This window comes from Oncorhynchus tshawytscha, unplaced genomic scaffold, assembly GCF_018296145.1.
Source record: "Oncorhynchus tshawytscha isolate Ot180627B unplaced genomic scaffold, Otsh_v2.0 Un_contig_1711_pilon_pilon, whole genome shotgun sequence".
Classification (NCBI taxonomy): Eukaryota; Metazoa; Chordata; class Actinopteri; order Salmoniformes; family Salmonidae; genus Oncorhynchus; species Oncorhynchus tshawytscha.
Window position 1 is genome coordinate 168,774 of NW_024609735.1, and position 16,114 is coordinate 184,887.

The 16,114-nt window shown below is 48.1% G+C and overlaps 1 protein-coding gene across 1 annotated transcript; it reads left to right on the forward strand.

Annotated features, from left to right (window-relative positions):
• Positions 1 to 353: 353 nt before the first annotated feature.
• ccn3 (cellular communication network factor 3) lies at positions 354 to 7,017 on the forward strand. Its single transcript, XM_042317374.1, is given in 7 exon segments — positions 354 to 474; positions 601 to 829; positions 1,194 to 1,448; positions 4,215 to 4,243; positions 4,245 to 4,347; positions 4,350 to 4,426; positions 6,511 to 7,017. Coding segments are annotated over 7 exon segments (1,038 nt in total). The 5' UTR covers positions 354 to 423; the 3' UTR covers positions 6,805 to 7,017.
• The last annotated feature ends 9,097 nt before the right edge of the window (positions 7,018 to 16,114 follow it).

The window sequence follows — 16,114 nt, forward strand, 5'->3', positions numbered from 1 at the left end:
AGTCTCATCCTGATCCAATCAGATGTCAGAATTCCCAGACTCTACCAGGGCCAGGGGGTTAATCCCTCCATCATCCCCTTCCTTCCTCCCTCCCTTCTCCTTCCCCTCCTCCATCCCTCCTCCTTCCCCTCCTCCATCCCTCCTCCTTCCCCTCCTCCTTCCCCTCCTCCTTCCCTCCTCCATCCCTCCTCCATCCCTCCTCCATCCCTCCTCCTTCCCCTCCTCCATCCCTCCTCCTTCCCCTCTTCCATTCCTCCTCCCCTCCTTCATTCCTCCTTCACGCGTCACTGTGTCGTTAGACAGGACCGTTATAAATGGCTCTGCACACACTTCTGAAGCACGCCAAAGGGATTTACAGAGCTTCAGCAAGATACAAAGGAGGGAAAAGTCTACACAGAGAAAACGACCTTTCACTGAATCAGGATGTCTAAGCTTGCAGAGAGAACCCTTTTCGTTTTCTACATTTCAACACAGGTAAATAAATTCAGTTGACGTTACAGAGTAGGCTCATCCAAACTATATTATGTGAAGAATATAAAAGCAAGGAGCAACAACTTTGAAAAGTCACACTTGAACACAGTTTTCCCTTTTTTTCTCCAGATTTGCTCCCAGATCTTGGCGCAGGTGTGTCAGACAAGGTGCCTCTGTCCGCAGGAGCCTCCGATGTGCGCCCCCGGGGTCCAGTTGATTCTGGATGACTGCGCATGCTGTCTGGTCTGTGCGAGGCAGAAAGGAGAGGCGTGCTCGGAAATAAGTCCCTGTGATACACACAGGGGTCTGAACTGCGACTACACGGCCGATGTACACCAGAGGACAGGTGTCTGTGTCGGTGAGTCATTTGTTAATTATGTTGAACCAGTGATGTTCTAGTGTAGGTGTCAGAACGGGGTAGATTCCCTGGCCTTGTCTCAATTGGATTTGCTCAACTCCTGCGTACCTCTCGTCTTCTCTCGCCTCCTTTTGGAAAAGGTCAAAGGTAATCGAAGAGTGGCAGCGAGGACCCCGCCCCTATCTAAGAGCAATTGATGATGATGATGATCATGATGATGATGATCATGATGATGATGATGACAATTCACATTCATTTGAAGACACAAACACTTACACTTGGATTTTATCCAGATATGAGTATTGGAAATTAAAAATGTCAAATAATGATTTGTGCTTTTCTTGTGTCCTCCTCTCTTCCACAGCACATGAGGGAGACATCTGCCTCTTGGACGGTTCAGTGTACCAGAACGGAGAGACCTTCTTCCCCAGCTGCAAGTATCAGTGCACCTGCAGGGACGGTCAGATCGCCTGCGTGCCGCGCTGCAACCTGGACGTGATGCTGCCGGGCCCAGACTGCCCTCTACCCAGGAAGGTGGCGGTCCCAGGGGAGTGCTGTGAGAAGTGGGTATGTGAGCCCCAACCAGAGGCCAGTGCCTTGGGCAGCTTTGCCATGGCTGGTAAGCACTCAGTCTATCTGCACTCAAATCAGATCAAAATGTTATTTGTCACATGTGCTGAATACAACAGGTGTTGTAGACCTTACAGTGAAATGCTGAATACAACAGGTGTAGTAGACCTTACAGTGAAATGCTGAATACAACAGGTGTAGTAGACCTTACAGTGAAATGCTGAATACAACAGGTGTAGTAGAACAGTGAAATGCTGAATACAACAGGTGTAGTAGACCTTACAGTGAAATGCTGAATACAACAGGTGTAGTAGTACAGTGAAATGCTGAATACAACAGGTGTAGTAGACCTTACAGTGAAATGCTGAATACAACAGGTGTAGTAGACCTTACAGTGAAATGCTGAATACAACAGGTGTAGTAGACCTTACAGTGAAATGCTGAATACAACAGGTGTAGTAGACCTTACAGTGAAATGCTGAATACAACAGGTGTAGTAGACCTTACAGTGAAATGCTGAATACAACAGGTGTAGTAGACCTTACAGTGAAATGCTGAATACAACAGGTGTAGTAGACCTTACAGTGAAATGCTGAATACAACAGGTGTAGTAGACCTTACAGTGAAATGCTGAATACAACAGGTGTAGTAGACCTTACAGTGAAATGCTGAATACAACAGGTGTAGTAGACCTTACAGTGAAATGCTGAATACAACAGGTGTAGTAGACCTTACAGTGAAATGCTGAATACAACAGGTGTAGTAGACCTTACAGTGAAATGCTGAATACAACAGGTGTAGGTAGACCTTACAGTGAAATGCTGAATACAACAGGTGTAGTAGACCTTACAGTGAAATGCTGAATACAACAGGTGTAGTAGACCTTACAGTGAAATGCTGAATACAACAGGTGTAGTAGACCTTACAGTGAAATGCTGAATACAACAGGTGTAGTAGACCTTACAGTGAAATGCTGAATACAACAGGTGGTAGACCTTACAGTGAAAGAATACAACAGGTGTAGTAGACCTTACAGTGAAATGCTGAATACAACAGGTGTAGTAGAACAGTGAAATGCTGAATACAACAGGTGTAGTAGACCTTACAGTGAAATGCTGAATACAACAGGTGTAGTAGACCTTACAGTGAAATGCTGAATACAACAGGTGTAGTAGACCTTACAGTGAAATGCTGAATACAACAGGTGTAGTAGACCTTACAGTGAAATGCTGAATACAACAGGTGTAGTAGACCTACAGTGAAATGCTGAATACAAAAGTAGACCTGAAATGCTGAATACAACAGGTGTAGTAGACCTTACAGTGAAATGCTGAATACAACAGGTGTAGTAGACCTTACAGTGAAATGCTGAATACAAATAGTAGAACAGTGGTGAATAGTGTAGTAGACCTTACAGTGAAATGCTGAATACAGGTGTAGTAGAACAGGTGAATACAACAGGTGTAGTAGACCTTACAGTGAAATGCTGAATACAACAGGTGTAGTAGAATACAACAGGTGTAGTAGACCTTACAGGGAAATGCTGAATACAACAGGTGTAGGTAGACCTTACAGTGAAATGCTGAATACAACAGGTGTAGTAGACCTTACAGTGAAATGCTGAATACAACAGGTGTAGTAGACCTTACAGGGAAATGCTGAATACAACAGGTGTAGGTGACCTTACAGTGAAATGCTGAATACAACAGGTGTAGTAGACCTTACAGTGAAAGCTGAATACAACAGGTGTAGTAGACCTTACAGTGAAATGCTGAATACAACAGGTGTAGTAGACCTTACAGTGAAATGCTGAATACAACAGGTGTAGTAGACCTTACAGTGAAATGCTGAATACAACAGGTGTAGTAGACCTTACAGTGAAATGCCGAATACAACAGGTGTAGGTAGACCTTACAGGGAAATGCTGAATACAACAGGTGTAGGTAGACCTTACAGTGAAATGCTGAATACAACAGGTGTAGTAGACCTTACAGTGAAATGCTGAATACAACAGGTGTAGGTAGACCTTACAGGGAAATGCTGAATACAACAGGTGTAGGTAGACCTTACAGTGAAATAATTTCTGACAAGCCCTTAACCAACAATGCAGTTTTAAGAAAAATAAGTGTTAAGTAAAAAATAGATAAGTAAAAAAGTATTAAATAACAAATAACAAATAATTAAAGAGCATCAGTAAAATAACAATTAAATATCAAATAACAATGAATTAAAGAGTAGCAGTAAAATAACAGTCTCTAGTGTCCTACATAGCAGATAGGGTTCCACGTGGGACGCAGTTCCTCTCTCTACTTCTCTCTGCTTCTGACGTGACTGGTACTGTGGTGCAAGCCACAAAGTCAAGAGACAGATTCTGGCATGCCTCTAGGTTGACCTGGCTGGCTCTGTGTGAAGGGAAATGCTGAATTGCCTCGGAGTACAGAGAGAGAGACTCACAAAGCAAGTTGATTTATCCCCGGAAGCCTCGGTGTAGAACTCTGGAGCCAAAACATTCCATTTCGTGTTCTCTGGAATGTGATGCACCTTGGATCGTTCTTAATCTGTGATCAATGGACTTTAGGCACCTAAAGAAATTCCGATAGAACTGTGAATTGTATTACCTGTATACCGATTATACACCAATGTAGGGGAATTAATTATGCAAACCACACAGATCCCAATACCAGCCAAACATACGTTTCCTCTGATGCACTTTTGACCAGTAATTCTTACATCCATCAATCTAGTGTGCATCTGTATTTCCTATGGCAACAACATCTGTCTCATCCGGTGTGTCTCTCCCTGTCCTCCCGTACAGCCTACAGACAGGAGGAGACAGTGGGGGTTTGACTCGTGGGACCCCAGTACTAACTGCATAGAGCAGACTACGGAGTGGGGCGCCTGCTCTCGGACCTGTGGCATGAGCATCTCCACCCGGGTCACCAACAAGAACCCCGCTGTGAGATGGTCAAGCAGACGCGTCTGTGCATCGTCAGGCCCTGCGACAAACAGCAGCAGGATGTTCCTAAGGTAGGATACTCAACCCACTGTTACTATACTAATACCAGCAGCAGGATGTTCCTAAGGTAGGATACTCAACCCACTGTTACTATACTAATACCAGCAGTAGGATATTCCTAAGGTAGGATACTCAACCCACTGTTACTATACTAATACCAGCAGTAGGATATTCCTAAGGTAGGATACTCAACCCACTGTCACTATACTAATACCAGTAGCAGGATGTTCCTAAGGTAGGATACTCAACCCACTGTCACTATACTAATACCAGTAGCAGGATGTTCCTAAGGTAGGATACTCAACCCACTGTTACTATACTAATACCAGTAGCAGGATGTTCCTAAGGTAGGATACTCAACCCACTGTTACTATACTAATACCAGTAGCAGGATGTTCCTAAGGTAGGATACTCAACCCACTGTTACTATACTAATACCAGTAGCAGGATGTTCCTAAGGTAGGATACTCAACCCACTGTTACTATACTAATACCAGTAGCAGGATGTTCCTAAGGTAGGATACTCAACCCACTGTTACTATACTAATACCAGTAGCAGGATGTTCCTAAGGTAGGATACTCAACCCACTGTTACTATACTAATACCAGTAGCAGGATGTTCCTAAGGTAGGATACTCAACCCACTGTTACTATACTAATACCAGTAGCAGGATGTTCCTAAGGTAGGATACTCAACCCACTGTTACTATACTAATACCAGCAGTAGGATATTCCTAAGGTAGGATACTCAACCCACTGTTACTATACTAATACCAGCAGTAGGATATTCCTAAGGTAGGATACTCAACCCACTGTTACTATACTAATACCAGTAGCAGGATGTTCCTAAGGTAGGATACTCAACCCACTGTTACTATACTAATACCAGTAGCAGGATGTTCCTAAGGTAGGATACTCAACCCACTGTTACTATACTAATACCAGTAGCAGGATGTTCCTAAGGTAGGATACTCAACCCACTGTTACTATACTAATACCAGTAGCAGGATGTTCCTAAGGTAGGATACTCAACCCACTGTTACTATACTAATACCAGTAGCAGGATGTTCCTAAGGTAGGATACTCAACCCACTGTCACTATACTAATACCAGTAGCAGGATGTTCCTAAGGTAGGATACTCAACCCACTGTCACTATACTAATACCTAGCAGGATGTTCCTAAGGTAGGATACTCAACCCACTGTCACTATACTAATACCAGCAGTAGGATATTCCTAAGGTAGGATACTCAACCCACTGTTACTATACTAATACCAGCAGTAGGATATTCCTAAGGTAGGATACTCAACCCACTGTCACTAATACTAGGATACCAGTAGGCAAGGATGTTCCTAAGGTAGGATACTCAACCCACTGTTACTATACTAATACCAGCAGCAGGATGTTCCTAAGGTAGGATACTCAACCCACTGTCACTATACTAATACCAGTAGTAGGATATTCCTAAGGTAGGATACTCAACCCACTGTCACTATACTAATACCAGCAGTAGGATATTCCTAAGGTAGGATACTCAACCCACTGTTACTATACTAATACCAGCAGCAGGATATTCCTAAGGTAGGATACTCAACCCACTGTTACTATACTAATACCAGCAGTAGGATATTCCTAAGGTAGGATACTCAACCCACTGTTACTATACTAATACCAGCAGTAGGATATTCCTAAGGTAGGATACTCAACCCACTGTTACTATACTAATACCAGCAGTAGGATATTCCTAAGGTAGGATACTCAACCCACTGTTACTGTACTAATACCAGCAGTAGGATATTCCTAAGGTAGGATACTCAACCCACTGTTACTATACTAATACCAGCAGTAGGATATTCCTAAGGTGGGATACTCAACCCACTGTCACTGTACTAATAATACAAACCAAATCCCAGTTGTAGAGGGAAAGTACATCAGGAATTTAAATAGCAGAATAGAAGTTCAAGTGCAACATGCCATTCCGCCTAAATGCAAATCTTCCGACTAACAAAACTCACAAGAGCTCTGACAAAATACAGGAAAGAAGTATTCCGGGGTTTCGCCAACTGACAACCATTTCCTCCTCTAAATCCTCAGAGAGGAAGCAAGTGCCTGAGGATGAAGAAGGCGGTGAAACCCGTCCGGTTCAGCTATAAGAACTGCACCAGCGTGCTGACCTACAAGCCCCGGTACTGTGGTGTGTGTACGGACGGGCGTTGCTGCACCCCCCACAGCACCGAGACAGTGCAGGTGGAGTTCCAATGTGCTCAGGGTAAAGCCGTCAAGAAACCCGTTATGTTCATCAACACCTGCGCCTGCCACTACCACTGTCCCAGAGACAACGTTGTGTATCGACCATCAGACCTGGTCTACAGCGGTTACAGGTTATAACGCTGTTACCACAGACACAACGACAGTTTCTCCTATTCCTCCGTGACAGTAGTACTGTACTGTAGTCGGGTGACTCTATATGTTGGTGACTCTATATGTTCTTGACAACATCTTCCTGAAGGTGTATGGTTGGTCTCATGAGGGAGAATCTCAATTGCATACTTATCGTGTTCCTCTCTCCTCGCCTCCTTTTCAAAACCCATTGGATGAGAAAGCCAGATGTCCCTCCCCTCTGACATTCTCCTCCAATGGGTTTTGAGAAGGAGGCGAGGAGAGAGTGTGCGAGGAGAGAGGGCGCGAGGAGAGAGAGAGTGAGGAAAGAGGGCGCGAGGAGAGAGGGCGCGAGGAGAGAGTGTGCGAGGAGAGAGTGTGCGAGGAGAGAGGGCGCGAGAGAGAGAGAGTGAGGAAAGAGGGCGCGAGAGAGAGGGGCGAGGAGAGAGTGTGCGAGGAGAGAGTGTGCGAGGAGAGAGGACGCGAGGAGAGAGAGCGTGAGGAAAGAGGGCGTGAGGAGAGAGGAGAGAGGACGCGAGGAGAGAGTGTGCGAGAGAGAGTGTGCGAGGAGAGAGGGCGCGAGGAGAGAGTGTGCGAGAGAGAGGGCGCGAGGAGAGAGTGTGCGAGGAGAGAGGGCGCGAGGAGAGAGTGTGCGAGGAGAGAGTGTGCGAGGAGAGAGGGCGCGAGGAGAGAGTGTGCGAGGAGAGAGGGCGCGAGGAGAGAGTGTGCGAGAGAGAGTGTGCGAGGAGAGAGGCGCGAGGAGAGAGTGTGCGAGGAGAGAGGGCGCGAGGAGAGAGAGCGTGAGGAAAGAGGGCGTGAGGAGAGAGGAGAGAGGACGCGAGGAGAGAGTGTGCGAGGAGAGAGAGAGTGAGGAGAGAGGACACGAGGAGAGAGTGTGCGAGGAGAGAGAGAGAGAGTGAGAGAGAGAGAGTGAGGAGAGAGGACGCGAGGAGAGAGTGTGCGAGGAGAGAGAGAGTGAGGAGAGAGAGAGTGAGGAGAGAGGACACGAGAGAGAGTGTGCGAGAGAGAGAGAGTGAGAGAGAGAGAGTGAGGAGAGAGGGCGTGAGGAGAGATGAGAGGACGCGAGGAGAGAGTGTGCGAGGAGAGAGAGAGTGAGGAGAGAGAGAGTGAGTGAGGAGAGAGGACGCGAGGAGAGAGTGTGCGAGAGGAGAGAGAGTGAGGAGAGAGAGAGTGAGGAGAGAGGACACGAGGAGAGAGTGTGCGAGGAGAGAGAGAGTGAGGAGAGAGAGAGTGAGGAGAGAGGGCGTGAGGAGAGAGGAGAGAGGACGCGAGGAGAGAGTGTGCGAGAGAGAGAGAGTGAGAGAGAGAGAGAGTGAGGAGAGAGGACACGAGGAGTACGCAATTGAGATTCTCACAGTCAGCACTTAGCCTTTACAGAATGGATGAGCTTTCTGCATCTGATATAACTGGAAACATTAACGACAGCGTTTTCCTTTTCTGCGCCTCAGTGATCATACACAGCTCCTGGGTCAGTTTTAAACAGACTCTGACTCAAACGGCCTCAGTGATCATACACAGCTCCTGGGTCAGTTTTAAACAGACTCTGACTCAAACGGCCTCAGTGATCATACACAGCTCCTGGGTCAGTTTTAAACAGACTCTGACTCAAACGGCCTCAGTGATCATACACAGCTCCTGGGTCAGTTTTAAACAGACTCTGACTCAAACGGCCTCAGTGATCATACACAGCTCCTGGGTCAGTTTTAAACAGACTCTGACTCAAACGGCCTCAGTGATCATACACAGCTCCTGGGTCAGTTTTAAACAGACCTGACTCAAACGGCCTCAGTGATCATACACAGCTCCTGGGTCAGTTTTACACAGCTCCTGGGTCAGTTTTAAACAGCCTCTCACTGTTCCAGAGGTATTTCCGAAATAGCGGTTAGGCTACCTACAATCATTTCAAGTGCAATGTCTGCACGTCCAACAATTCTCCAGCTGCACGTCACAAAAGAAATGTCTGGTGAAAGCAACACCTGCTCACTGTTGTATTTGTTCTGGTGAAAACCTGTGTTTCTATCCCCCCTCATTCCTCTGACCTTTGACCTTGTAGATGTTTGCAGACTCTTGCCCTCTCCCAGGCTCTCCAGTCAACCCGGTCTTGGCCCACACAACAGTCATGTCGACAGCCAGGTCAAAAGGTTGTTCTTCATAATGTACTGCCGCTTTCCACAGCCAGCCTGTAAGTCTCAGCTCTTGGACCTCTAGCCCCGCCCCACTTACACGTCAGACCTGGGTCAAATACATGTGTCAAAACAGTGTGCAGGCTGTGGGTGGAGTTGGCAGTTTATGAGACTATTCCATTGGTTGCATTGTACAGGGCAAGCTAAGTCAAGTTAAGTCAAGCTAAGTCAAGCTAAGTCAAGCTAAGTCAAGCTAAGTCAAGCTAAGTCAAGCTAAGTCAAGCTAAGTCAAGCTAAGTCAAGTTAAGTCAAACTAAGTCAAACTAAGTCAAGCTAAGTCAAGCTAAGTCAAGCTAACTCAAGCTAAGTCAAGCTAAGTCAAACTAAGTCAAGCTAACTCAAGTTAAGTCAAACTAAGTCAAATTAAGTCAAACTAAGTCAAGCTAAGTCAAGCTAAGTCAAGCTAAGTCAAACTAAGTCAAGCTAAGTCAAACTAAGTCAAGCTAACTCAAGCTAACTCAAGCTAAGTCAGGCTAAGTCAAGCTAACTCAAGCTAAGTCAAGCTAAGTCAAGTTAAGTCAAGCTAACTCAAGCTAAGTCAAGTTAAGTCAAGCTAAGTCAAGCTAAGTCAAGCGCACCTCCAAAGTCTTTGGCATATATATATGTCACCCAGTTCTGATATATACTGTCATTGACTGCGACGCAATGTAGATTTTCCTTAAAAACAGAACGTTAATTTTCTACTCCTCCTATGGTCTCTTGTAGAAAGATACACGTTATGTGAATACTTTACTGTATAGTTGGCGCGAGCGTGTATTAAATACACAGTCTGTGTGTCTTTGTAAACCCAATGTAAATATGAATTCTATATAGTGTCTGTATGTCTTTGTAAACCTAATGTAAATATGAATTCTATATAGTGTCTGTGTGTCTTTGTAAACCTAATGTAAATATGAATTCTATATAGTGTCTGTATGTCTTTGTAAACCCAATGTAAATATGAATTCTATATAGTGTCTGTGTGTCTTTGTAAACCTAATGTAAATATGAATTCTATATAGTGTCTGTGTGTCTTTGTAAACCCAATGTAAATATGAATTCTATATAGTGTCTGTATGTCTTTGTAAACCCAATGTAAATATGAATTCTATATAGTGTCTGTACATCTACTCTGGTTGTGTTTCGCTAAGCCTTTTCGGTCAATATAATAATACTGTACTTACTCATGATTTGACATTAAATATGTATATTTTCTATAACTTCTGATTTGTTTCTCTTTATTCCAACCGTCATGATATACCGTGTAGATAGATTGTTAGACAACAGTTGATGTACATTAAATTGACCTAAAACGGAGTCACAACACCTTTCATATAAGGTTAATGCAAAGTTAGTTTAGTGACAACCCCGTCGAATGAATGCGACATAAAATGCTTAATGACTATTAGAGACTATGGTGTGTTCTAACGCTTCTTTTACAAGTCGTTGAAATCACTGAACGCTCAAAGCTCTCCCAGAACGGGTGTATAAAACCACTATACAGCAAACAGCGACACCTTGTGGGACATTTAAGAAGTGCAGGAAAGTATAAGGAAACATTACCTCTATTGTTATTCCTATCCAGAGTATAAATTATCCATGACCATAACTGCGGTATCCCTGGTCCGGCACACTGTCCTCTCCCGGTGGTCTGTAGAGCTAATTGGAAAAGTACAGCACATCACAGCTCAGCTCCGACAGAAGCGTCAATGTGCCGTTCCACCTGCTACACACAAGCACGTTGATTTGGGAGCTGAGAATAACAGAGGGGCTGAGCGTCTTTATTTTCCCCTACTGCGCACTGTAACATAATCATCTATTATGCGTAAGTACAGTAGCTGTTGGCTCAGTTTTTCGCAAGTACTCATTACATTGTTGCGAGTGGTTGTACTAAATAATACTCAAATTACACAGGTTGATGTTGTTTCCACTGTGAACATCGGTAGTCAGTGTAGCTAGCTAAGTAATAGTAGTAGTTTATTGACTTCATACATCTTAGTAAAATAACTAGCGGTGTATAGCCGAGGCCAAATGCAACCAAAATGAAATTTTATTTCAATTCACAAGATAGAATTAACATGCACGTCAAGCCATCAATAATTAACTCTCTGTGATGATTGAGTTTGGACGCCGCCATTGCCCGCAACATGGGCAGTGAAACAGCTTTGATTTCAAAAGAAGCATTTCCCCAATGGCTGATTGCAATGCTGGACGCCCAATTTCTATAGTGTAGCAGGGCCAGTATGAGTGACCATTCATAAACAAAGACAAATCGGGTCTTATTCCCTATAGAATCCCTATGGGCCCTGGTCAAAACTATGAACCATGGCTGCGTTTACACAGGCAGCCTAATTCTGAACTTTTCCCCACTAATTGGTCTTTTGGCCAATCAGATCACCTCTGAAAGAGATCTGATGTGATTGGTTGAAAGACCAAATAGTGGGGGAAGAAATATCAGAATTGAGCTGCCTGTGTAAACGCAGCCTATGTAGAGAATAGGTTACCATTCAGGACGTACAGTACACAGGGTGTCCAGTCATTTACCGGCAGACAGCTGGTAAAATACATTTTCTCTCGTCTCTCGCACTGAGATAAATGACTGAGAACTACAGTATATCATCGCTGTAGTGTTGAGACAGACAGACGGGTGTTGGCAGGGTAATCCGATGTGCCTCGATTCAAACCTTTATTGTAGGTCTGGGGAAGCGTCCACTGAGATTAGCAGGTTTGAGTCAGACCAGATTCACTTCCTAGATTTCATCCTTGGAGGAATGTTGTAGGTAGACATTTCTGTAGCGTTTAGACGACAAGTTAAAAGCCTGTCAGGATCTCTTGCCATTTAAAAAAAAGTCACCTTTATTTATCTAGGCAAGTCAGTTAAGAACAAATTCTTATTTACAAGCCGACACGGCCAAACCCGGGCGACGCTGGGCCAGTTGTGCGCCGCCCTGTGGGACTCCCAATCACGGCCGGTTGTAATACATATAGCCTTGGATTCGAACCAGGGTGTCTGTAATGACGCCTCTAGCACTGAGATGCAGCGCCTTAGACCGCTGTGTCACTCGGGAGCCCATTAGAGCCTGTCACCAAACCCATTCAAACACACATTTATTACTGAAATTAAATCTCCCAACTACAGGAACAGCCTGTCAAACATTGATTGATGTTTAAAAAAAAAAAAAAATTGATGATCATAATGCTAATATCGTTAGCATTAAATCAAACCAACAATGGTGAGCAGCAATGACCTCTGGCCTCGCTGCCAACTTCCCGATACGCCGCAGTAACAGACGAGGTCGTACAAAAAGGTTTATTGGATTAAAACATCAGGCATAAATAAGTGGGTCACACAGGTGTCCGGTACATATTTAAAAGGATGTCACCACTACAGGTTCACTATTATTATTGTTCACAGTACAGACAGACAGAGCTGATTATTATTATTATTAACACAGTACTCTCAGCCATCACCAGAAACACCACATACAACATACACACACACAACAACACACACATACACACACAACAACACACCACATTATCAATACAAGTAACAACAAATAATTAAATTCATGCTTGTTAATCATCAAAAAACCAAAAATAAAGAGGGACACGAAATGTGTTACATTACAGAGGAACAGAACAGCCATGAATAAACATTTAGAATAATACATGTGAAAAAACTAAACACGACATATTCAAAAATATACACCAGACCATCATAGCTGTGGTGGACACAGGAGAGGCTAGGGAGACAGGAGAGGGTAGGGAGACAGGAGAGGGTAGGGAGACAGGAGAGGAGGGAGGGAGACAGGAGAGGGTAGGGAGACAGGAGAGGGAGGGAGACAGGAGAGGGTAGGGAGACAGGAGAGGGAGGGAGACAGGAGAGGGTAGGGAGACAGGAGAGGGAGGGAGACAGGAGAGGGTAGGGAGACAGGAGAGGGAGAGGGAGACAGGACAGGAGAGGGTAGGGAGACAGGAGACAGGAGAGGGTAGGGAGACAGGAGAGGGTAGGGAGACAGGAGAGGAGGAGAGGGAGACAGGAGAGGGTAGGGAGACAGGAGAGGGTAGGAGACAGGAGAGGGTAGGGAGACAGGAGAGGGTAGGGAGACAGGAGAGGAGACAGGAGAGGGTAGGGGAGACAGGAGAGGGTAGGGAGACAGGAGAGGGTAGGGAGACAGGAGAGGGTAGGAGACAGAGGGAGGAGGGAGACAGGAGACAGGGAGACAGGAGAGGGAGGGAGACAGGAGAGGGAGGAGACAGGAGAGGGTAGGGAGACAGGAGAGGGTAGGGAGACAGGAGAGGGAGGAGACAGACAGGAGACAGGGGTAGGGAGACAGGAGAGGGTAGGGAGACAGGAGAGGGAGGAGACAGGAGAGGAGAGGGAGACAGGAGACAGGGAGACAGGAGAGGGTAGGAGACAGGAGAGGAGGAGACAGGAGAGGGAGGAGACAGGAGAGGAGACAGGAGAGGAGAGGGAGACAGGTAGGGAGACAGGAGAGGTAGGAGACAGGAGAGGGTAGGGAGACAGGAGGCAGGCAGAGACAGGAGAGGGTAGAGGAGACAGGAGAGGGAGGGAGACAGGAGAGGGGAGGAGACAGGAGAGGAGGGGACAGGAGAGGGAGGAGACAGGAGAGGGAGGAGACAGGAGAGGGAGGGAGACAGGAGAGGGTAGGGAGACAGGAGAGGGTAGGAGACAGGAGAGGGAGGGAGACAGGAGAGGGTAGGAGGTAGACAGAGAGGGTAGGCAGACAGGAGAGGGTAGGGTAGACAGGAGAGGGTAGGTAGACAGGAGAGGGTAGGTAGACAGGAGACAGGAGAGGGTAGGGAGAGGGGTGGCAGACAGGAGAGGGTAGGCAGACAGGTAGGTAGACAGGAGAGGGCAGGCAGACAGAGGGTAGGCAGACAGGAGAGGGTAGGCAGACAGGAGAGGGCAGGCAGACAGGAGGCAGGCAGACAGGCAGGCAGACAGCAGGAGACAGGAGGCAGGCAGACAGGTAGGAGACAGGAGAGGGTAGGTAGACAGGTAGCAGGCAGGCAGACAGGAGACAGGCAGGTAGACAGGAGAGGGGCAGTAGGTAGACAGACAGGAGACAGGTAGGCAGACAGGAGAGGCAGGCAGACAGGTAGGTAGACAGGAGAGGGCAGGAGACAGGAGAGGGTAGGTAGACAGGAGAGGCAGGCAGACAGGAGAGGGCAGGCAGACAGGCAGGTAGACAGGAGAGGGCAGGCAGACAGGAGAGGCAGGCAGACAGGAGAGGGCAGGCAGACAGGAGAGGGCAGGCAGACAGGAGAGGGCAGGCAGACAGGCAGGCAGACAGGAGAGGGCAGGCAGAGCAGGAGAGGGTAGGAGACAGGCAGGCAGACAGGAGAGGGCAGGCAGACAGGCAGGCAGACAGGAGAGGGTAGGTAGACAGGAGAGGGTAGGTAGACAGGTAGGTAGACAGGAGAGGGTAGGCAGACAGGAGAGGGCAGGCAGACAGGCAGGCAGACAGGAGAGGGCAGGCAGACAGGAGAGGCAGGCAGACAGGAGAGCAGGCAGGCAGACAGGGCAGGCAGAGGTAGACAGGGCAGGCAGACAGGCAGGCAGACAGGAGAGGGCAGGCAGACAGGAGAGGGCAGGCAGACAGAGGCAGGCAGACAGGAGGGCAGGCAGACAGGTAGGCAGACAGGAGAGGGCAGGCAGACAGGAGAGGCAGGCAGACAGGAGAGGCAGGTAGACAGGCAGGCAGACAGGAGAGGGCAGGCAGACAGGAGGGCAGGCAGACAGGAGAGGGCAGGCAGACAGGAGAGGGCAGGTAGACAGGTAGGCAGAGGAGGGCAGGCAGACAGGCAGGCAGACAGGAGAGGGCAGGCAGACAGGAGAGGGAGGCAGACAGGAGGGCAGGCAGACAGGCAGGCAGCAGGCAGACAGGAGAGGGCAGGCAGACAGGAGAGGCAGGCAGACAGGCAGAGGGAGGCAGGCAGACAGGTAGGCAGACAGGAGAGGCAGGCAGACAGGAGAGGCAGGCAGACAGGAGAGGGCAGGAGACAGGAGAGGGTAGGCAGACAGGAGAGGGCAGGAGAGGAGGGTAGGTAGACAGGAGAGGGTAGGCAGACAGGAGAGGGTAGGCAGACAGGAGGCAGACAGGAGAGGCAGGGTAGGCAGACAGGAGAGGGCAGGCAGACAGGAGAGGGTAGGTAGACAGGCAGGCAGACAGGAGAGGGCAGGCAGACGAGAGACAGGAGGGCAGGCAGACAGGAGAGGGCAGGCAGACAGGAGAGGGTAGGCAGACAGGAGGTAGACAGGAGAGGGCAGGCAGACATGGCAGGCAGACAGGTAGGCAGAGAGGCAGGCAGACAGCAGGCAGGCAGGCAGGCAGACAGGCAGACAGGAGAGGGGTAGGCAGACAGGAGAGGGCAGGCAGACAGGAGAGGGCAGGCAGACAGGAGAGGCAGGCAGGAGGGAGGGACAGGAGAGACAGGCAGACAGGCAGGCAGACAGGAGAGGGCAGGCAGACAGGCAGGAGGGCAGGTAGACAGGCAGGCAGACAGGCAGGCAGACAGAGAGGGCAGGCAGACAGGAGAGGGCAGGCAGACAGGAGGGTAGGCAGACAGGAGAGGGTAGGTAGACAGGAGAGGGAGGCAGACAGGAGAGGGCAGGTAGACAGGCAGGCAGACAGGAGAGGGTAGGCAGGCAGGTAGACAGGCAGGCAGACAGGAGAGGGCAGGCAGACAGGAGAGGGCAGGCAGACAGGAGAGGGCAGGCAGACAGGAGGTAGACAGGAGAGGGCAGGCAGACAGGAGAGGGCAGGCAGACAGGAGAGGCAGACAGGAGGAGGGGCAGGTAGACAGGAGAGGTAGGCAGACAGGTAGGTAGACAGGAGAGGGAGGTAGACAGGTAGGAGACAGGAGAGGGAGGTAGACAGGAGAGGGTAGGTAGACAGGAGAGGGTAGGCAGACAGGAGAGGTAGGCAGACAGGAGAGGGGGTAGGTAGACAGGAGAGGGTAGGCAGACAGGAGAGGGCAGACAGGAGAGGGTAGGTAGACAGGAGAGGGCAGGCAGACAGGAGAGGGTAGGCAGACAGGCAGGCAGACAGGAGACAGGCAGACAGGAGAGGGCAGGTAGACAGGGTAGGAGAGGGTAGGTAGACAGG